This window comes from Orbicella faveolata, unplaced genomic scaffold (genome assembly GCF_042242905.1).
Source record: "Orbicella faveolata isolate gen_17 unplaced genomic scaffold, um_ofav_v1 contig_34, whole genome shotgun sequence".
Taxonomy (NCBI): Eukaryota; Metazoa; Cnidaria; class Anthozoa; order Scleractinia; family Merulinidae; genus Orbicella; species Orbicella faveolata.
This window is the reverse complement of record NW_028301563.1, coordinates 34322501-34345103: the sequence shown is the minus strand read 5'-3', so window position 1 is coordinate 34345103 and position 22603 is coordinate 34322501. Positions and strand designations below refer to the sequence as shown.

The window sequence follows — 22603 nt, the reverse complement described above, 5'->3', positions numbered from 1 at the left end:
TCATGTATGTTTCAAGTAAATTTACCTTGAAATTCGATATGAATAACAACTTTCAGTAATAATGAATTATAAATTATTTATTTTTCAATTGAATTGACACATTTTAAAAAAGTTTAATATAAGAAGCATTTTTGGTTTTCATAACCACAGTTTTACCTCAGCTATTGACGTTATTTTCAATTTTAAGATGGAGAGTATTTTTCGTTACCTGGGTTGGGCTTCTTTTTACTATTTTTTTTTTTTTCACACAAACTAAAATGAATATGAATGTTCTATACCTGGCTTGTAATCATTTGTTTTACTTATTTGATATTTTAAGTCACTAATCTTACATGTTAAAAAGATCAAGCAGAAAATATTTTCCGCACGTTGTTGGCTGTAGTACACCAGAAGATATACATACCTCCCCCACGGATCCCTCCACCCATCCAGAAATGCTACTTAAGCTGCATACATTTATGTAACGATTTTGGTGTCCCTCTGGGAAATTGCCAATCCCTTCTGTTGGGGGGGGGGGGGGGGGGGGGAAGAGGGGGATAATGGATATTTTTTGGAACTGTACGATAAGGTTAGCACTGTTCTGGGAGCAATTTTGATGCTTAACAACCTGCTGGAAGTATTCTTCTTATCCCAACATTAACAAGACCATGTTTGTCACACTTGTAAAGTAACCTTATTTGGTTTGTCACACAATGCTCCGTTCATCACGCAATACTTCCCTGGAAAAGGTGTGACATTTTCAATAATTGCTTAAAAGGGCAATATATAATGTACAGAGAGAGAGAGAGAGAGAGAGAGAGAGAGAGAGAGAGAGAGAGAGAGAGAGAGAGAGAGAGTGAGTAATTTATTTGATTGGGTACAATTGTAATGATATGTTTCTTCAAACAGAGATCCCAATATATTGAAAGTTAAAGGAATTTATTTAAGAAATATTATTTGAAATTTAGATGGTCAGATGGTTATTGTTAATATTCTAGATAACTGAAAAAGGCTATTGAAATATCCAGCCTACAGAATGAAGAATATCCCGAAAAAAGCAATAATTATAATGACTTTATAACTTAATTACATTTGTGTCACTGGTAATCACTGGAAAAACTGTGAATAAAAAAGGTATTGAGTGAACAATATTAATACAGAAAAAATAAGTAAACAAAATGTTAACTATAATGACGTTATGACTTAATTATTGTGTAACTGGTAATTACTGGAAAAACTGTCAATAAAAGAGATGTTATAGTAATGAATTAGAGTGGAAGAAAATTGCTGTTATGTACCCCTTCTCTGTATTTCAAAGTATCCATTCGTTCGTTCGTGCGTGCGTGCGCCCGTGCGAGCGTCCCTGCGTTCGTTCGTTCGTTCGTTTACACAACGCTGAATGAAGCGACTTATAGTAACTTTGTGGTGGCAGTGCGTCTCTTGATCAGACGTTTCGTTGCGTAATAAGCACTTGATCACTGGCTCCAAGGGAAACTGAGTTTTGTTTCTCCGAGAACCGCAATGCAATGTTCCCCCAGGCGAAGCCAGGTTGAGGGCCCCGGGGGGGGGGGGGGGGTTACTCCCAGAAAACTTGGGTGGGGGTGTGCGGCCCGGTTCCCAAAATCCTTAACCTAATTATGACCAAACTCTGCGAATTTCCCTACCCTATTTCTGACCTGACCAAAAATTCGATACCATATTTATGGCCGTTGTGGTTAGCACAGTTGCTCTAAACATAATTTATGACGGGTTTTTGTTGATTGTCTTATCGATAATGATGAAAAAGTAGCTTCTTCTAAAAAACATACCCAATTCAAGACTAGAGTACATGGACCATACCCTATTTAAGACCAAAATGGCCAAATCGATGCCCTAGTTATGACAAAAGGGAGTTAGTGAGTTTTGACCTACGACACGTGACACGTTCTCTTCCAATCGGAAAACGTATTTGAGTTGGGAGGTGAAACAATACAATTTGGCGGAGAAACTTTATTTCTACGGTTAGGCCTACCGTCCGCACTAATCCGTCACAAAAACGCTCTTCAAACCGGAGAAATTTGAAAACGTAGCTTTATTTCTACGGTTAGGCCTAACCATCCACAGTGATCCGTCAAGAGAACGAAGCTTTTCCAAAACGCTCTTCAATTCGGCGGAATTTGGAAACGCCGGCTTTTCGTTTTCGTGTGGACGGAAAACAGTTTGAAAACGGAGCTATTCGAAACGATTTTGTCACGATAATCATGTGACTGACTGAGTTTTCGGTCCACAAAACCAAAATGACTGCTGATTGTTGCGTTTTTAAATTCCTCCGGCGTGGTGTGGACGGAAAACATTTGATGCGTTTTTAGAGCACCAATGTTGCTCGGGGTGATTTGAAAAATGTCTTGACCTGACTATAAAAACATGAAAACAGGCGCGCGCGGTGTTTATTTCACCTCATCACCGTTATGACATCACAAAAGGGATTCTTTTAAAGAAATGAAAAATTCACGTAATGGCTCGACAGATTAGTTCGGCCAAAAATCGTTCCTTCGCGGTTAAAGTTGTTTTTCCTTTTGATGAAACATTTGAAATAACGGATGTCTCAACTTCGATGACTGTGCTGGCCTTGAAAGATAGAATAGAGTTAGCAAGTGGCATTCCACGGTAAGTCTGAAAGATAATCTGAATCCTGATCTGAGATATGGTGCTTCGTTTTAACGCTGTTTGTTTGCGAAAAAAAGAAGAGAATTTGCAATTGTTTATGTCATCATTGTTCATTCATGCCCAGTGCATAAATCTAGAGTTTTGAAGAATAGTCGTCCAGGTAGATTTTTTTTTAAAAAAACAAGAAACTGAAAACAGGTAGCCTGTCCTTTTAGCTTCAAATTAAGACGAAATCCGATAGAAAATCGAGCAATTTCAGGTTTTAGTGGACAAAAATCTGGTACCAGAATAATTTTAAGTATTTAAAGGTCATTAGTATATTTTCTTAAAGGTAAATACATAAATAATTGCCTGAAATAACACCGAAAACAATTTCCCATGGAAACGAGAGAAAATGAACTTCAAAGTTCAGAGAACTTGTGCAACCACAGGCAAAATTTCATCATCAGTTTCATTTCACCAGTACTTTTAAGTGTTTCATACGAAGTTCAACATTCGTTTTCGACGTCTGGTGTTGCTAGAAATGATTTTTTTTGAGCAGATATTTAACAGTCGTACAGAAGTTTGCAATACGATGTGAATAATCTTGGTACTAGGTTTTTGTCCACTCGTTACTCAAACTTCTGGTGGATTCCGTCTTTACTGTTTTATAGTTTCCTGTTGCAAAATGCTGCAAGTCCGGTTGAAATTTTTGGAAAAATAAAACCTCTCCTCAAAACAATACAATATCTAATTATTTATGTTTTTCATAACGTATGTTTTTTTCTCAAAGTCAGGTACAGCGCTTGACATATTTAGATGACCTTGACATTGACGACAGAAAAAAGTTGTCGTTCTATCACGTGGTACCTAATTCAATATTCAAAGTAAAATGGTGGCCGGAATGGGGTCCGCTTATTCACGCTGCATATTATGGTGACGTCAAAGGTATGTGAAATCTCTATGTTAGAATCTCGCCTGGAAACTTGCTTAGCTGATCACTTTCAGAGAACGATAGGAAGCTCGTGCTTCTCTCAGATTGATAATCGCCGTTTCTTCGGGCACAAAATTGTTATGTTTGAATTTATAGAGCAATTTTTTTTTCTCTTCCTTAAAAACTATCATATAACGCGCACTTTTCGAGAGTGAGCAAATGGTTATAAATTATAAAAATGAATTGTCATTAATTAAGGGTCGAATCGGCCCAGATCGAGGCGGATCGAATTTTATTCGTAAAAGTTAACGGAAGTAAAAATGTGTGCTGTCTACTTGATCTAGCGTTACGCTTGCATTATTTGGTGTGGAGGTGTTTTCTTCGCACTAAACAAGTGACACGAGGCAGCCCAGGTCGGGGCCTTGGATTCAAATTTAACATTTGAGTTCACGCCTTTCATGTAAAAAAAGTTGAATCCATAGATTCAAAAAAGTTGATTTTTGAACAGGCGCGTGGAAGAAAATTTAGTGATAAACAATAGAGACAATAGTGTTTATGTCTCGGAACTATCGGCCTGATAATTACTCTTCGGAAATTTGATGTTCTTAAAACTAGCATATTAATATTTGCCCTCGAAGTTTTGCTCTTCGGACAAATACGATATTTGTTTAAAGAACAACAAATTTCGGCAGGGCGATTATCACGCGATAGTTCGAATTTCTACACAGCAACACTCCGGCTATTGTTTGAATAGAAGTCTGGAGTTCATAATCTAAATATGAAATAGAAACCGAGAAAATATTTTCTATTACAAGAACAGGTGTGATGAATTCTCGAATCAGAGAGACCATACGCGGGCACGGATGGTTTAGACGAACGATCTTCAACGAGCGTGGCTATGTAGCCCTGTATATTGCCAGCCACCGAGGTCATGCAGGAGTGGTATCAAAACTGATGAGTCTTAACATTCAACCATGTCGTAAGATGCCTTCAGGAAGATCAGCTATCCATGTAGCCGTCCACAAGAGAAGGGTGACTTGTGTAAATCTTCTAGTAGGTAGGTTGAAATCCGTCCACGTATCAGGCTTAAGTAACTTATGAACATAAGATTGTCTTTAAAATGATAAGAACAAATTAAAATAAACATTTTTTCATTCAACGCAACATTTGCGTTTCTTGATCATGATAAAAAAAAAAAACAACCTCAAAGCAGCTACGTGTCGGTTCGCCCATCTTAAAACGTTTAGCCTAAATTTTTCGTCGATTGTAATCCGTTTTAATCTTTTTCATCCGTAACCTCCTTGTTTCTTTGTGGCTTATTATTATTCTTTGGTGTTTTTCTATCTTAGTAAACTACTATTTTCAAGTTTCCTTCAGTTTAAAGGTAATTTTTCAGATGCCCAAAATTAGTGAAAATAACGCGACTGAGCTTCTTGGCTCATTTTCATGGGACGGTCATAAAATTATCACAAAGCGTTGTAGTGAAAAATGTTTTTAAAAATCCAGTTCAATAACTGCTTTCCCATTACTTTTTCTTTTAACGTAGGTAGGTCCAGAGGAGTTAAAGAGGAAGAAACATACCGCGAAAATTGCGTGAGAAGAAACACGTTCCTAAACATTTCCAATCAACTCCAGCGCAAGGACGGCTGGAGGCTGCTTGTTATGCAGCTCAAGGAGCGCATGGGACGGCGGGATAGCGTACACCCTGATAAAGGACTCATTCCTTTGAGAGAATTTCAGAAGTATGACTCGACATTCTCAACATATTTGACAGGTACGATCAAATATATATACCGACAAAGTAATAATATTAGTGATTCACCATTAATTTCAATGCTTCTTCTCAAAGTCATTAGTAATTCATCAAGTTTAAACAAAGGAAATCATGACCGTGACGGTGTCTGCATATCTGATCTTAATTAGCATAGATTTTTACGATCTCATTTCTCCGTTTTCTCCTTAGTTTTAGTTTCGATTTACAACACATATTAAATACACAAGACAGTCTTTGATCACTTTCCCAAACACCTCAAAGCTCGTCAAAAATACTCCTCTAGGCGTCGTATTTTCTACTCTCTTCTCGGTGTTTGGAAATGTGATCGAACACAGTCTTTCATGTTTGATATATTACATCAATGCTTCACAAAAGAAGGTTCATCAGTCTCGAGCTCCTGGCACTGTGTGAAACTTTTTAATTGACATAAGACTCGGGTATAATGGAAACGGTTTAGCTGCAGTAAATTAAGTAAACGTTTCTTATCATTCTTTAGATCAATACTAAGTGAAAATTTCCAATTATTTGCAGGACCGCTTGGAAGAGTTTATCTGTGTACCGTTCTTCAGATGGAGCCGTTTCGACGACGACCATTTCCAGCTCCTTGGAAGTAAAGAAATTCAAAGAAATTTTGTTGTTATCGAATTGTTTTAAAATAAGTCAAATGTCATCTTTTGTTAAGCTGTGAAGATTGTTTAATTAAAAATTATATTGTGATATTGGCATTCGATTTCAGTTGCTAATGAATGTAGACAATTTAAAGTTAACATTTGTGGAATTGTTTTTTAAATTTGTTCATCATTGAATCGTTTCATCGCCACCCATTTTTAAATAAATAACATAATAAATAAGTATAGATAATCGTAGAATACATCATGAGTAGTATTTGAAAATTCTCTTAAAATAGCACGAGCCTTTCTTAGGCGAGTGCAATTTGAAAGAATTTCAGATATCACAAGTAGTCTAAATCCTTAATTGTTAGAGCCATTATCCAATTTCTCATTTATTATATGACTAAGAAAATTGAGAACCAGAAGGAAGACCAGGCCAGCCTCAATTGCAGCACCATCCTCCTTCGTCTGCGTTATTTGCAACAGAGACTGCCACTCCAGAGTGGGACTCTATAGCCACTCGAGACGATGCTCCGCATCGACATAGCGCTACACCATCGTCTCCCGAGACGAACGGCTGCCGACGAAGAAAATTGCGATCGCGTGCATGGTGCGCGCTAATTTGCACTGCAGTGCAAATTAACTGATTAACACGATCAGTTGACCTGCTCTCAGCCAATCACAGTGAAGTAATTTTCTCAGTTATATATTAAAGAAAGAAACAAAAAATATTTACAATTAAACATTTTTAAAAGGCAAACACGGAGAGAAGTAGACAAATTGGTAAGTGGACATGTCTACGGACAAGTAGATGAACATATGGTCCAATATTTTAACAAACAAATATAACAAGGCATGGATAACTACCTCAACTCCAAAAAAATAAGAGTTCTCTTCAATCCACTGTTACTATTTAATTGAAACAAGATTTGGTTAGCGTACCATCAAAATCTTATTTTAAAAATAACAATGCAATTGAGAAGCAGGCTGGTAATAAACAAGCACAGAACCACAATTAAAATGGATAATTATTCTAGCGTGGAGTTAAGATGTTAAAAATCAATTTGGATAACATCTATGATCTGATACTAATGGTTGGATTTAGTTTTTTTAGTTCCTTGTTTTGCACTGGGGATCTGGCACGAGGAAGGATTCTCCAGTATGACGTCACCATGATACTTGGTCTCAAAATCCAGCCACTGGAGAACATTACCAATTTCCACGCCACACGTTTGGGACATGCGCAGTATCTTTTTCTGAGGCACAATGAAGTCCCATAAATTCATTCCACTGATCCTTCCCACAAAACCTTGTGAATATTGAAATCCACTCTGGTCTCCTTCTGAGAATAAGTCTTGATGTTGGCCAATGATTACCACTCCTCCCCCCTTGATCACGTGGCCTGTCTGGAAATTAATTCCAGAATCAATGATCACATCATCAGCGAACAACTTCCAAACTCCATTCTTGTTCCCCCAAACAATGCAAACGGGGTGCCATAGTCCATCATAATAAACTCCAAGCGAGGTGTTTCTGGGATGAAAGCAAATATAACACTATCAAAACTTACATTTCTAAAGGAAGGGATTGTTCAGGGAAATATTTGTTTCATTAGCATAAGCGATTCAGTTCTTAATATTGAAAAGTTGCAGCACAATTAACTGTCTTAAGGAATTTGAGAACGATGAATTAAGTACTTTTTTGGGTTTTTAAAAGTCAAAATTTCACAAGACTGCATGGGTTCATTGGCGCTTTTACAGATATTTTTACAAATCAATCTTTCCTTCAATATTACACCCAAAGAGCAAAACATTTCCCTTTGTACCATGCTGTTTAATTTTTTGGAGCGAATTCGTATCTAGTGTGATGCCTTCTCTACCCAAAGTCGTTTGCAAACGAGGTAAAATGTAAACAGAGACGTCCTCAACAGTTGCCCTATATCGCCTGTTGTTGATCAAACTGGCTTTCATAGAAATGTCTTTATTTACCTTGTTTGACTTGTTAACTACATTAACTATATTGATGTCAGCAAAGCAAAATGATATACAGTACAAACTAGTGTGTAAGAACCCATTGGTTTAAGAACCTGCTGCAGAAATTTGCGATTTTAAAACCCAAAAATATAAGAACCTTTTTAGCCAAGTAAGATCAAGCAGGTATTTATAATTAATATGTGGGTTACAGTTAAATTATGAACTCTTGTTTTAGAGGCAACACTACTATATGCTGTACTCAGTTGTGTTAGGCTTATCATAATGAATACTGTGCATTTAAGAACCAAACCACAATTTGTTTAACAACTATATCTCTGCTATAGAGATTGAAGGACCTAATGATAATTACTGTTAGCCTATAAAATTTAATTGCCAATAACATAACTACCCCAAAATACAAGGACTGATTTTGCCAGACTTCAAAAAATGTAGGTTCTTACACGCGGGTTTTTCCGTAATGTACAAACTCACTCATAACAATCATTGACGAAAAAAGAATCCTTTTTAATGAGGAGTTGGTTTAAGGTTTGGGGCAGAGCGTAACTGAATATAGTGCCATGTTCGTGGTCAGCGGTCTTCATCCAGAAGCATAGAGTGAACTCTCGTAAGTCGATTGATGGCGGTAAGTTCTGATCCAGATAGCTGAAGTTATCTTTGCTTGGAAAGATCACATCGTAGCCCAGAGGCTCTATCAAAGTGCAACAAGAGACATATCAGGGCATCACAACGGCAACGAGAAACACGAAGCTCCTCGAAGGTCTAGATACTGGAATCCCAGTTATCAGTTAAATTCTTGGAGATTTCTCATCTATCAACACAAATTTCAGCCTATTTCTCAGCTATTGGTAAATTTTGCAGACTACCTCAGATATCAGCTATGGGTTAAAAAAAAGCGTAATTTCTATGCTATCAGTTAAAATTTCAGTTGAATCCCATCCAGAGATATAAAATCGGAACATTAAAAAAAGAGAAAAAAGAAAAGATATATGTTATGTTCCGACAGAAGCAAAAAGAAAAAACGTTGAACTCAGTTGAAATTGAAGTCAGAAGGAAAAACAAGAGAACTAGTACTTGTCCTGCAGTTACGTTTCCAAACTGAAAAATATCCAATTTTGCTGTCGTTATACTAAAAATGCATTTTGTAGGTATTTCAGATCTGGAAAGATCCTTGTCTTTATGCAATAAACTTCCAAAGTGTAGTCGAATTAACAGAAAATGTACGACCTTGAGGATCTCGCCTATTATTTAAAGGCAAGGACACTAAATTTATCAAGTGCTATGCATGTCTTGAATATATTGTTTACCATTTGGTAGAGACGGTTGGGAATAATTTCCTTATTTTAATTGGTACGTTCATTAATCTATGAGCGCAATTTCTTTTCAGTACTCACAAGGAGTTGGATGTCACGTACCGTAATTGATCGAGATATTTTCAGCAACCTGAATCTTGAACAACGACAACTGAAAAAACAAAACAGAAAACGAAGAAACTATCATTTCGTTCTGCTTGCAACAAGCTGCTACGAGTAAATCTGTAATAAAACACTAAACGTTCAAATTAGCTCTAAAGCAAGTAAATTCAATTTAAAAACTTACAGTATAAATATGCAATTTTATTATATTTTTTGTAATTGTCTGGACTCAGAGATATCCTTTTTAATGTTTAGTACCTTGATATCTTCGTAGTAAGTTGTGTTTAGTTCTTTCACAAAACACGAGGGACACGTGACTCTGTTTGCGTCCTTCAGCTCGCAAACTTTACTTTGCTCGACGCTGATTGGTTTGTAGTTATATGATTTGCACGTGTCATGTTGTAAGCACTTCAAACCACAAGCCATTTCTGATGTCACGTGGTACAGAGCAACAGTGTGATTCTTCAGAACATGGCCTGAAAAAAAAAGTCATCAGCTCACGACATAAAAATTTTGCCTTTCAGGATAAGAGTAAATCTATTTTCGAAAGCCCTAAGTTTATCACGGTTATTTTTAAGGCGAAATGGGCGGTGGGTCCTGATTTGGGGGCCCGGGTTCCAGCCCTGGTCGGCATCACTGTGTTGTGGTCTTGGTCTAATAACTTGATACCCTAAAAGCTCCTTTCGAGTACCAAAGGAGGAAAAATACTCGTAATTGCTTCCTGCTAAAATTAGTTTGCGGCATTGCTGACCAGCCCTCAGAATTCTCTAGTCTCCCTAATATAGAAACAAATATTAGTGTACTTTGGCGTGACTCAAATAACGCCGCAAACTTTGATTTCTTTCAGCAATCCTGAAACATATGGACGGAGCTTCTCTATAAATGTCCGGCAGAAGTAATGATTTTTCTTTTTTAGAGATTACCTGGATATGCTGTAAAAATTGTACACCTGGAATTCTCGTCTCTTTGTGTGCCAGCAACGACGCAGATGAAGGCAACAAAGCGAACAGCGGATAACCACAGATGCCTTGAAAATTTCATTCTTTAAAAAAGGAAAATATATTAATATGTTATAATGAGAGATAAGTTGGGAAATATAAACAGTCCCAGGAATTGAATTCAAAAGTCAACAAAACGTTTCTTACACGTGAATAGTTTAAATATATTTCTTGATGGCGGGTTATCGTCTGCGAGAAGCTTTCCCAAAATCGCTCCAGTGCTTAATGATGTATTTTTCCACCTCATAATTACTTTTTCTACCTTGGTCAAGACATCCGTTTCGCTATTCTTATCCGCAAATTGACTGAATGCAACATCGATTTAATTTAACGTTATTAGCAGACAGCACAAAGACGTGAATAACGTTTTAATATCATAGTTCTTAACAAGAAAAAAATTCTAAAGAGTTTCTTTTAACGTAGAACTACAAGGGCGCCATCATGCAAGGTGAACAAAAGTTATTAATTATTTTTCTAATTTAATTGCATTAACTTCACTTCCTTCCTTTAATTGCATTAGGTGGAACAAAACCAATATATTCGCCTATCATACGCACGCAAAATTTGTAAAGCTTTAGTGTTGATCTTAGTGTTTCAATATTAGTGCTTAGGGACGCTTATGGTGTTTAAGAAAAGGAAGATTAATTGCACATATTTCACTACACACAAAGAAAAGTAAGAAAACGTTAAGGCTGACAACTTTACGTACGTTTGCAAGGCATTTCTACGTTGCATAAATACAGATATAGAGTTAAATAAACCCAAAATAACATCTTCAAATTCACAATATTGTGGCGTAGCCCCAATAATAATCGAAAGCGACAACAACAATTAATATTAGACTCACAGATTCTCAACCAATAGTAGACGATGCTTAACTTAACGCTTTGAAAAATTTATTGATTAAAGATGACTTGTAGTAAATTTTCAGGTTTGTTCAGTGATATTTTTACTTATAAAAGTTGTTAATCTCTTTGGGTGATCCCTTTGGAGTTACACCTATCCAATTTTGATCTAGCGTTTCGTTGAATTTCCTCAAACTCCTTTTATTCAAATGTTTACATGTTTACCCTTTGGCGGGGCTTAGGGTAAACATCTAAGTCTGGTATCTAATTCACGTTTTGGAGACTTATCACCCTCAGAATATCGAAATGATGACGCTGATTTGAGCTTAGTAGGTAGAGGTTAAAATATGAATGGAAACTGACGAATCAAGTCTTGTGTCTAGAGACTTACATTTGATAAAGTAATGATTGGTTAATTGTATGATGTCGGTCCTGACATCTCCGCGTTGATTAATCCAACCTCCTTTTTGATACATCTTTAGCCATTTGATTCTTAATTAATGGTTCTAGTTCATTTTTTTTCTTTTTTATGAAATCCTTTTTTCATATTAACATACGAGGAATAGCTAGCTACTCATACCAGTTCAAAATCCCACTAATACCACGTTAACAACAAAAATCGAGATTAACATCCATTTTCGTAAATTTCAGATTTACCGCGACAGCCCGGATATAACTAAGCCATAAGAATATTATTTGCATTTAATTTGGTATTTTTTTCAGTGAACGTGTATAGATTTGTCGAAATGAAATAACCTTGAAATCAGGGATACTCTTCTTTACAAATCGGAAATGAGTGAGTCTTAGTTTCTTAATTTTATATAGAAACGGTAGGCGATCTGTTTAAATAAACTGACTCCATTTTTAGTTCCTAATATTCTTGCATTTGAATTAAAAGAATTATTATTTTTCGCATCAGTTTAGTGCAAGCTTAGTATAACTAAATTGAGGAAAAAGCGAGCATTAAAATGAAATAACAAAGTCATTTCTCCTCGAAAATCAAACTTAACTAAAAATTGAAAACACATGTCAAAAATTTCTTATATCACTTTGGTAATCGCAGTAGCATTGGTTTGACAGGTCATCGGTCAAAGTGAAAAGAATCGGCCAACGTAAAAAAACACAGCTGCTGCTTAGATCTTTGATTGTCTGTAAAGTTAAAAGATGCTTGCCTTCTTAAACTAACGCTTTCGAACGGAAAAAAAGATAAAACTGATAATCAAATCAATTACAAAAAGATACAAATGTATTATTTTTAATATTAATGGTAGAGGTAAAATCATCAGGACCAGATTATTCAAGGGAAAAAAGATACAAGTTTAAATTAAACGATTTAGCACGAAAAATAATTTATTGACACCAAATATTCAACAACAATTATTTTTTGACAGATTATAAGCGTTAGCAAGAATCAAAGAATACTCCACTAGATTCAGCTGACGGGTTTGATTCCTGATTGCGTTAGATATTAAAAGGGATGTTTGCTTTCTTAAACTAACAGTTAAGAATTGCAAGCGATAAACGTGCAAAACATACAAAAGGAATCGAATTTCATTGTTCTTCAAACATGCGGACAAAGAACAACCTTTAAGTTTGATGAAGATGGAAGACGACTTTTACGATCCATTAAGCACGCCTTGGAAAGAAGCTAACTTTGATCTCAAATACTTTTGGGCGGTATTGGTCGTCCTCACGGCAACAGCCACTTCTTTCGCAAACGCCCTGGTAGTTCTTGCAGTATGGAGAGACCCCAACAGAAATTTACAGAGGGTGCCGTCGAATCTTCTCATTGCGAGTCAAGCTGTGGCCGATTTTTTCGTGGGTTTAGTACAAGAACCCTTATGTGCTTGGTGGATTTTAACATTTTCCTCTAGAGCTGTTCATTCAATTGAAGCAGTGAGTTCATTGTTCCTGGTTTCGTCGCTTTTTCATGTAGTCGCTTTGTCGTTCGATCGATATATAGCCGTGGCGAAGCCATTACAGTACAGCGCAACAGTGACAAAGAAACGAGTGTTTTTTTGGATTATGATAATCTGGCCCTATAGCAGTATCTACATGTCGTATCGCACAGTGTTAAGGGAACTTAACTACTCGATTGTGCTCATAAATGTCATATCTGGGGCCCACACTGTGCTGCCGTCAATCAGCAGCGTCGTGTTTTACTTTCGTCTATACTGCGTTCTGAGAAGGCATCGAAAGAGCGCCGCATCGAGCAACCTTGACGAGTCAGGGAGACTTGTAATGAATGCTTACAGAAGAGAGCGAAACATGACCAAGGCGATGTTGGTAGCTTTGTGTCTATTTCTGTTTTGTCTCACCCCTTGGTTTGTCTTCTATCAAGTGATTGGAGCCTGTCCAACATGTGAAGATCACAAATCGTACGAAATGTACTTGTTTGCCATTACATCTTCACCATGAAATCTCTGCTCAATCCGTTCCTATATGCTTGGCGGCTTTCAAAGTTCAGAGTAGTTTTCAAAAGTATGCTAAAAATAAGACGTAACCAGCGAATAGAAGCCATTAGCTCGTCAAATTCCAGCTGAACAGGAAGTAAATACACCTTAGTATAGTACAGTTCATCAGACGTGTTTGCACGCACATGTTATATTCGCTTGTCTATGTTTCCATAGTAAGGTGTCACTTTCAAATGATTTGTATTTGCTAATTGTACATTCTAATCAAGTTCCTTCCAGTTTCCATTGATAGATGAAATTGAATTATAGGAAACCAAACCATGTACGATCACTTATGCAATAGAGTACTCACTTTAATTTCCGTTTAAAAATTAAAATGAATTAAATATGGAATGTTACAAGAAGAGGTAGGATCACAATCGAACAGCAATCAAATGCTGAGTCACTCGACAAGACTCAGCATTTTTTTTTTTGTTTTTTTGTTTTATTCTGAGTCTTGTCGAGTGTCATTTGTCTTCTGATGAAATATAGCGTGTTCCATGCTCCATGCCTGGGACAGACTAAATATATTGACCAATCAAAACCGCACACCTCGTTGAACGAGTAAGTTTTGTTTCCACCTCCCTCCCCTCCCCCTTTACGAGAGTCTCAAGGGGGAGGGGGGGGGGGAGGTCACCAGGTCGCCGTAAAACGAGCCAAAAATTTAGCCGTTAGGGGTAAAAATTGGAACATTTTAACCGTTAGTCATAAAAACTGTTAACCGAAAGAAAATTTTAGCCACGAAAGTGAGAGTCTTACGATCTCTGGTCAGGACTTTTTTGTATCTTGTCTTATGGCTTCGTAGCGCAGGGAAAGGCGGGAGACTAAGAAGTAAGCTTTTTCAATCCTGGGATGATCCTAAGACCTTAAACCAAGCTGAAGTTGTCTGCCAATTCACTGCCAATTCGCCATCTGCCAATTCGACCGGCTGAAACTGTCTGCCAATTCGATTTAAAATTCAGTAGTGGAAATTACAACATAAAATCATTTAAATATCTTTACCAATTGCTCAAAAACAATTTCTAGCTGCATTGAAAGCTATTAATTTGCGCCAAACGCTCACGTAAATTTGTAAAAAGATGCTGTAAATATCCTTTGTTCAGAAGTGAATAACTCGTTGCGTGACTTTTCAATTGACAACAACTTGGTATCGTTTGAAAGCTGAGTTTTACAGTGATACCAAGTTGTTGTCAATTGAAAAGTCACGTGCCGAGTTATTCTCTTCCGGAAAAGCCAGTACAAGTGTGTATGTTATGAAAGCACGATGTTCGGGTGCAATTTTTCGATAGTAATTGCGTTGAGATGGGTGTAGAAGCCGTTGAGATGGACTTACAATACGGTAAGCTTTAAAATGATACCACGTTGATGTCAATTGAAAAGTCACGCAACGAGTTATTCACTTCTGAACAAAGGATATTTACAGCATCTTTTTACAAATTTACGTGAGCGTTTGGCGCAAATTAATAGCTTTCAATGCAGCTAGAAATTGTTTTTGAGCAATTGGTAAAGATATTTAAATGATTTTATGTTGTAATTTCCACTACTGAATTTTAAATCGAATTGGCAGACAGTTTCAGCCGGTCGAATTGGCAGATGGCGAATTGGCAGTGAATTGGCAGACAACTTCAGCTTGGTAGACCTTAAACGGTATGTTTCTCGGTAATCAAAAAAAGTTTTTAACTTCTTGAAAACAACGAAAGTTAATTTTTAACTTTTGAAACAATGGTAATTAATTTCTTAGACTTCTGATAAGCGTAAGGAAAGTAAATTAACCTTTAGCGGTAATAAGACAAAATATTAATTGTTAGCTGTAATAGCCGAACCCCATATTGGAGCCCCCCTCTATTCTTCCCCCAGTACGTCTGATAAATGGGATAAATGACTCGATAAAAAGGACAAATTTAGTATTTAGCATTATGAAATAATTTCTTTTCTTCTCAGTTGTTTTGCTTCAGTCATAATTTTTTTCTGGTTACTGTCCTGTTTTATAAAAAGGAATTGAAATCATTTTAGAAATTTAAATAATTTATTGACACAAGCTTAAGCTATACTTCAAATGAAGAAAGGTTAGGTTTCCTAAAACGACGTGTTAAAGAAAAAACTGCTTTATCATATCATTTATCTCATACTTGCCTATTTTTATTCAGTAGACAGCTTGCAAGCCTGTATCAAGCTGTAAGGTTTTAGCACAAGCCGTATGCATATTACTATATCTTTATTATCAAAACTTATTGTTTATAAGCAGAGCACTGTGTTACATTCAACTTACAGCATTGAATCGAATAAAACAGTTTCGTCTTTTGTGCAAACAGCAACTCAGATGTGACAATAGTCGTCTTCTGTTAGGCATCTTTTAGCAGGGGCTGCAGGTCAGATCGGATAGTTTTTAATCGTTTTGAGTAATATGCCCGGAGGCGGGCGGGCGGAAGGTGTTTGGGGGGGGGGGGGGAAGTACTCACAGGACAATTGGATGGAGTGTTCGGCCCGCTTCCCCAAATTACTTATTTATTTAAGACAAAAATCTGCGATTTTCCCTACCCCATGTATGACCTGACCAAATATTCGACACGCTATTTAAGACCTGGGGCCCGTTTCTCGAAAGTCCCGGAAACTTTTCGGGTCCGTAAAGAGATTTTTAGTTCATCTGTATCTAAAAACGGAGAGGCGTATACGCCTGAAACTTCTTGTGTGTGGAGAACCTCTGTTCATATTAAGAATACGTAAATAAAACAGCTCTGTAATCGCAAGGTTCGAGATTTTGCTATGGCTTTCCGGGCCCGAAAAGTTTCCGGGGCTTTCGAGAAACGGGCCCCTGACCCCTAAATCAATACCCTGTTTCAGACCTGTCTCATAATTAGTTACCTAGTTCAGACCGATGTTAAAGGCATTGTGAGGGGCTTTATGGTTCCATCGATTATGATGAAAAAGCCGGGCTTCTTCTGAAAAACATTCCCAATTGAAGACTAGAGTACACAGACCAAAATGGCCAAAATCAATACCCTATTTCTGACCAAAACGGCTAAAAAACCGTACCCTTTCGGGCGGCACATACCTATATAGCCCATATAAGAGAGCACCCCCCTGGTAATATGCCCTTTCACTCGAGATCTACGTATCAGCTTATCAATGTAGCATTTGCTAGAAGGTAAAAAAAGTGATAAAAACTCTCCTGAATTTAATCATCGCGTGCCAGCTTTTCAAAGGGCAGTTGCGGGTTTTTTCACATCCGTTGTTGAAAGTTTTGAAATTGTTTTCCTGTGAAAGTTTCTCAGCGGAAGACGATTAAGTCATACCTAAAATGAGAACAAAATTTATTATGCTATTTATCCATCCTTCTGTCACTCAAACAAACCCATGCAATTATCAACATGTGAAAAAAACCTTTTTAGTGCAAGATAAAATCCTTCAATATTAGCTTGTCTTTATTTGCGTTCATGCTGGGACTGTAGAAATTATAGTTTTAGAATTTCTCTTTACCCCCAGCCATGTTTACGAAAGGAAACGAAATTAGACAAAAACATGAACAGACAGGAAACAGATGGTTGTCAAGAATGGCAATTTGTTATCCTGTCACTTGAGGAGGTGGTTTAAAAACCGCGCAGACGTAATAAGAGAATTGCACTCAAGACTTCAGAGTATAGAGGATCGCCGGCATACATGATTTAATTTTGCTTGAAGCTTCCATTCACAGTATATTCATGTCCCTATGTTGTGTGGCTGAATCAAGCGGCACTTTATGCCTTATAGAGTAAACAGAATGTCCAAGCAATTTCTAAAGCTGATTTCTCTACGACTGATCCTCCTGGGTAAGTGTTGAGTTGAATTTGAATTTGTCGTACAATGCTAAAACTCAGTAACTTATAAGTTACTATACTGGAGTATTGCATCAATAGATAACATCAGCTCTCACAAAAAATATTTTAGTGAAACATAAAACTGTTCCAGGTCAACTAAACCCTTACTAAATATGTGTATTATTTGATGCAAATTTCACTTATAAAATGTCTACATTTTATAAACGCTTTAGAAGACCGGGAATATAATCCTACACTGAGAATAGGCTACGAATAATTCATCGAATCCGCCAAAAAATTCTTATTAATTACCGAGAACTTTTGCCAGTTGGTAAGCTATTAAAAAGAGAAAATACTATTTTATAGCGTGACCGAATTTGTTCTTATGAATAATACGACTTATCGAAAAATCGATCTAAACAATGATGTCGATATTTGAGTAAGTTTTATGCTGCAACAAACAGAAACGGGCCAGAGCAGGCTATCGCAGCTTATTAACAGCTCGAAAATTTCAGCAAAAACTGGGGATAAATTTGGGAAAATACAAACTTGCTCTTGATTTTCATGATCAAACTGGAAGAGGTAAGGATTCCAGATTCTTCTGCTGCAGCTGTCTCTGTTTGCATCGTAGGTGCTGAAAAAATTTGCATGGGTGGCCTTGAGCTGGCGTCAACAGAGGAAATCTGCTCGAGAAAATTCATGTTCCTTAGGATACAAGACCGGTCGAATATATAGCTTTAAATACAAGTTAGTTTTCTAGATACATTTTGCGATGTTTATTTTATTTTTTTTTGTTACGAAAATTGCAACGGTGCAAAAGCGGTATACAACATTGAATATAACCAAACTGCATTTATTGCTCAATGATAAATATACGTGAAAGATGAATTAATCAGACCCGACATATTGGACTGAAACTAAGGGACACAAAATTACAATTTCAAAGTGGTTTACAGGCGAAATTGAAATTGAAAATGTAGAAAAAGCAATACAAGCTTGATTTGTGAATTCTTTAGAATGGGCTGGAAGGTTGCAACATTTTATAGCTTCCATCATACTTCAATATAGTAATGATTTTTGTTTTCATCTTACGATGCTTGTTACCCGTAGAAGACAAAACCCTATAGCCGATTTTTAAAACATGTTAAACATTCAAGGAAAAGACTACGTATACACCTGCCAGGCCTGAAAAATCTATTTTTAAGAACCCTGCTGGCTCTATGGTGATATTATTCATACATGTAAAACCTAGGGCTTCCCTTGTCCTGCATGAGGCGTGTAAACAGCAATTAACACGGCGTGAATGTAGACTAACAGCAAGAAGATTTGGGATGTCTGGTTGAAGCATAGATCAGTATAACTACTTCTCAGTCATTTTGGTGAAATATACACTACACATTTCTACCATGAAACAACCAATATTCGAAGTTCCGTATTAAATTGCCTGAAGCTGTTTGAAAAACATTTTGTCTAAGCTAAGGTTGTGATCAGGTTGAGGCAAGACCAAACAATGCCCTGCATGGACATAGATTGTAAAAAATGATTCCTTAGGAAACTGCTTGGCAAATAAATGTTTTTACATTTTCCCTTATTTATTCTTAACAATTATATTTGTTAGTCTTTTTAAAAAAGATGTCCAAGGGCTATCAAACAAGTAACTTTTTTTTCTTAATCATTTATTTTCAGTGCTCTGCAAGTGCTATTCCGTGGATTCAGGATGCGCTATCACTCCAGGGGACAGGAATCTCACCAAACATCCCACAGCGGTAATTTTAGTTCTTAACTGCACATTTAATGGCCGTTCAGTTGATACCGTTAGCTGGAAAAGAAACAAGCAGCCCGTTCTAAACAACACACTGGTGGATTCAGCAAAACGCAAGAAATGGTCTGCAGCTGTTCTTTACAGTAATTCAACCTCTATTCAAGACGTCGGTAAATTTACATGCGTAGCGAAACGTGGCCAGCATGTCTTTTCTTGTTCCGTTCAACCAAGTAAGGCGCTTTTATGTGGTTTCTGATTAAAAATGGTAGAATATTCCGGCTTTATTACACTTGGTTGTTTTTCGCCTTATTGACGGAGGCCAAAGCCATTATGCCAATGCAATGGTGGATCCAGGAAGTTTAGAAGCGGGGGTTGTCGTAGAGTTTCAATTGCAGTGAAAGTGTAACCTCCCCTCCTTCTCCTCCTCCTCCGAAAAAAAAAAAAATACGCTAGATTGCGAGCAGTCTCTTTTGCTCGAGCATTTGCGGGGAAAAACACGAAAACGTTCCGCCTCTGGTATATCTTGCCGGTTCGCTGAGTTTTTTTCCTTCTTCCACGTAGAAATAGAGCAAAATAGAGACTCCTCTCAGTCTACAAAATGTTAAATTACAGTGAAGACTCGGTATCGCCGCCATTTGTTCATGTTTTGATCCATTCTGACGGCTCAATGACATATGTTCTTGCTTATCAGCTTCTAAGTTTAATTTACCAATTATTTTGGGGTTGGCCGGCCTGAGGATTTCAGAAACATGTCAAAAAAAGATTGATGACAAGCAGAGGTGATTGCAGATCATGTTCCTCTGCTAAACTCGTCAGTAGTTAGTTCCCAGTCTTTGGTCTGATCAATGGCCCGCAAAAGGAACCGTGAGAGACCTGGTAGCGCGAGCACGGAGGGGAAAAGAAAGAAACTGTGAACAAGTTTAGGGGAAAGCAGGCGGGGGAAAATGGCCGGCGAAAGTTGGAATCCGGAACCAAAACTTGGAGGCCACCATTTTGCTAGCTATGAGCAGTTTCTTGTCCGATGGCCAATAATGGAAAATTCACCTGAATTTCTTATTAATAAAAACATATATTCTCGGTGTACACCATGTTAAAGTGAAAGAAATCCTCGTGGAAACTTTTGTGTACCCTCAATACCCACCTCCGGTACCAGAATCGATATTTTTGGGTGTGGCTCAAGTTTGTACATTGACCTTTTAGAGATGAATTGATCAGTGATGAGTGGTACTGGTGAGCAAAGAAACACATCCCGGCGAAAAAGAAATTTTAATTTCAACCACGTACAGTTCCCGTAAATTGTATACAATTTCGTTTCCAGGGCTGCTTTACTCTTGAAATTTGAAAAGGCCTGGGAAGGAAGTTGTATTGGTTGCGGTATCCTGCTTTAAAGCTATTTTTGGAGAATTGTAAATATTAACGACTGCAAAGTTAGAAAAAAAAAATGTCGGGAAAATGACATTTAAAGAAGTTATAAAAGGTTGGGCAAAGTACACGTACTTGTTTTGTTCTGATTGAATGCGGTATTTTAATTTATACCGGGCAAAATAATTACTTACTGGATGAGAAAATTCATCAACTTTAAATTATTGAATAGGGTAGGAAAAGCGCTCATTTAAGTATTCAGAGCCTTTCAAAATAACTCGAACAGACGGGCCTAACAGCTGGTTAGTTTGAGTAAATATTTTCAAAGGTGAATACGTAAGAGGGATAAATTATTTCAAAATTATTTGTAAGCAAGTAATATATGATTTTTTAACCTCACTAGCATTAAGTAAGTGTACCACACGATGCATGTCTGGTACGGGAACTTCGCTTTTTTGTTTTTGTTTTGATAATTTTAATGTCTTTACTTTTGATAGGTAAGCCAAAACTGAGAAAGCTGTCACCTGTCATAGAAGCTGAAGCTAATACCACGCCTAAGCTGGTTTGTGAAGCAAGTGGGTGGCCTGTGCCAAGTTTATCATGGTGGAGAAATGGTTCCAAGATTCATGATGGAGATTACCTTCACTCGTACATGATAAGAAAATCAGATATTAACCAGTTGTGGATGAAAATACTAGCTATTGAAGGATATCATCATGGTACTTATTCCTGCCGTGCTAATAACACATTAGGGACCTCTGAGGAGTACGTTAATATCATGGTGAAAAGTAAGTGAGCTGCACGTTATATATCAAGCGAGAAAGACAGTATTTGACCACGTTTCCAAACACCGAGGAGAGAGTTGAAAATACGACGCGTAGTGGGGTGTTTTTGACGAACTTCGTGGTGTTTGGAAATGTGGTCAAACACAGTCTTGAGTGTTTGATATATCTTCTCAATCGAAACTAAAACTAAGAAGAAACCGGAGGAATAAAATCAGAAAAATCTTTGATTGAAATCAGATATTCAAACACCGTCACGGTCATGACTTCCTTCGTTTAAACATGATGAATCTTTAAGGAGTTTGAGAAGTTAAGTTATTAGCGAAACGTAAGCAAATGTAATGTGGCTTAATCCTCTCACTCTCAATTTCCCAATTAGGTGAGTTCACATCTGCTTTCAAAATGGATCATTTGTTGATAAATACATTATTTCCGAGTTGCCTATTTCCTCGGGTTAAAAGCGAGTCCTCTTGCGAAACTTTTTTTATGTAAATTGGCCACGTGAAGCGGTGATTGATTTGCATCAAAATGAAGGTGCTAGTATGAAAATTCGTTTTCACACAATGGACAACTCGGAAATAGCCGGCTTATTTCATTTGCTACAATTACTGCTTTAAAACTTTTATTATTATTTTTATTACCAACTTAATAAAGGTAGATAAACATTACAAACTTCCGGGTCATTGACTACTGAGAGTGAAAAACGTAGAAAAACAATGGGAAACTTCAAGATATTAAAAGAAAATATCAAGAATATATTGAAAACATTGCTAAAAGGTCTTTTAATCAGAGTATTTTCCATTTTTGGGCAATACAAATGAATAACCCTGATCTAGAATTCTCAATTAATTTTTTTTGTGTAGTCACAAAGAAGCTTAAGTCTTGACATCAGTTGATAAAAAACGGTTTTGTAGCTGAAATATTACTTTTATTTTCTAATAGGAGGAGACAAGATGATAAAGAATGATTATATTGACCAGCAGGGCACTGTGACAATCGAGGGTAGAAATGCAACTCTGGAATGTATTTGCGTCAAAACAGAATGCAAAGAGGAGACTGCCTCCACCTACTGGAAATACAACGATTTGATTGTGAACGCATCACAAAAATTCAAATTTTCCAAACAGGTTTTACCCAACGCCGTAAAGATGGCGATGACTATACTCGATGTTTTACGAACGGATCAAGGAATGTACCTTTGTGGAATAAACACCTCCAAGGGATTTGCAGAGATTCCAAGACGACTACGTGTCATCTCCAAAGGTGAGTTATTTGGGA

General features: G+C 37.0%; 4 protein-coding genes and 1 pseudogene across 8 annotated transcripts in view; 3 read left to right on the top strand and 2 right to left on the bottom strand.

Annotated features, from left to right (window-relative positions):
• The first annotated feature begins 2473 nt into the window (after window positions 1-2473).
• LOC149105921 (uncharacterized) lies at window positions 2474-5972 on the top strand. The gene is made up of 5 exons (XM_089271713.1): window positions 2474-2625; window positions 3398-3552; window positions 4359-4595; window positions 5085-5312; window positions 5844-5972. Exons 1-5 carry the CDS (start codon window positions 2474-2476, stop codon window positions 5924-5926), a joined length of 855 nt encoding a protein of 284 aa, XP_089127839.1. The 3' UTR covers window positions 5927-5972.
• Window positions 5713-8630, bottom strand: LOC110049113 (neuronal pentraxin-2-like; the record flags this gene model as incomplete). The annotated part of the gene is made up of 2 exons (XM_089272402.1): window positions 5713-7479; window positions 8388-8630. Coding segments are annotated over 2 exons (711 nt in total), but the record flags the coding sequence as incomplete, so codon positions are not given.
• A 903-nt stretch (window positions 8631-9533) lies between these two features.
• Window positions 9534-10370, bottom strand: LOC149105920 (uncharacterized). Its single transcript, XM_089272401.1, has 2 exons — window positions 10253-10370; window positions 9534-9805 (listed from the first exon to the last, which is right to left on the bottom strand). The coding sequence occupies exons 1-2, from the start codon at window positions 10368-10370 to the stop codon at window positions 9534-9536; spliced, it is 390 nt and encodes a 129-aa protein (XP_089128527.1).
• Window positions 10371-12591: 2221 nt separating this feature from the next.
• On the top strand, window positions 12592-13979 carry LOC110049161 (adenosine receptor A2a-like; annotated as a pseudogene).
• Window positions 13980-14842: 863 nt separating this feature from the next.
• Window positions 14843-22603, top strand: part of LOC110049151 (uncharacterized) — a 14881-nt gene continuing 7120 nt past the window's right edge. The window contains exons 1-4 of one of the 5 annotated variants that reach the window (XM_089271700.1): window positions 14843-14964; window positions 19106-19411; window positions 21041-21331; window positions 22268-22588. In XM_089271700.1, coding sequence (XP_089127826.1) covers window positions 14928-14964; window positions 19106-19411; window positions 21041-21331; window positions 22268-22588 — 955 coding nt within the window. In that variant the 5' untranslated portion in view covers window positions 14843-14927. Of the gene's footprint in view, window positions 14965-17205; window positions 17432-17979; window positions 18002-19105; window positions 19412-21040; window positions 21332-22267; window positions 22589-22603 lie in introns of those variants that run through there. The other 4 variants (XM_089271702.1, XM_089271699.1, XM_089271701.1 and 1 more) reach the window with 4 other exon arrangements.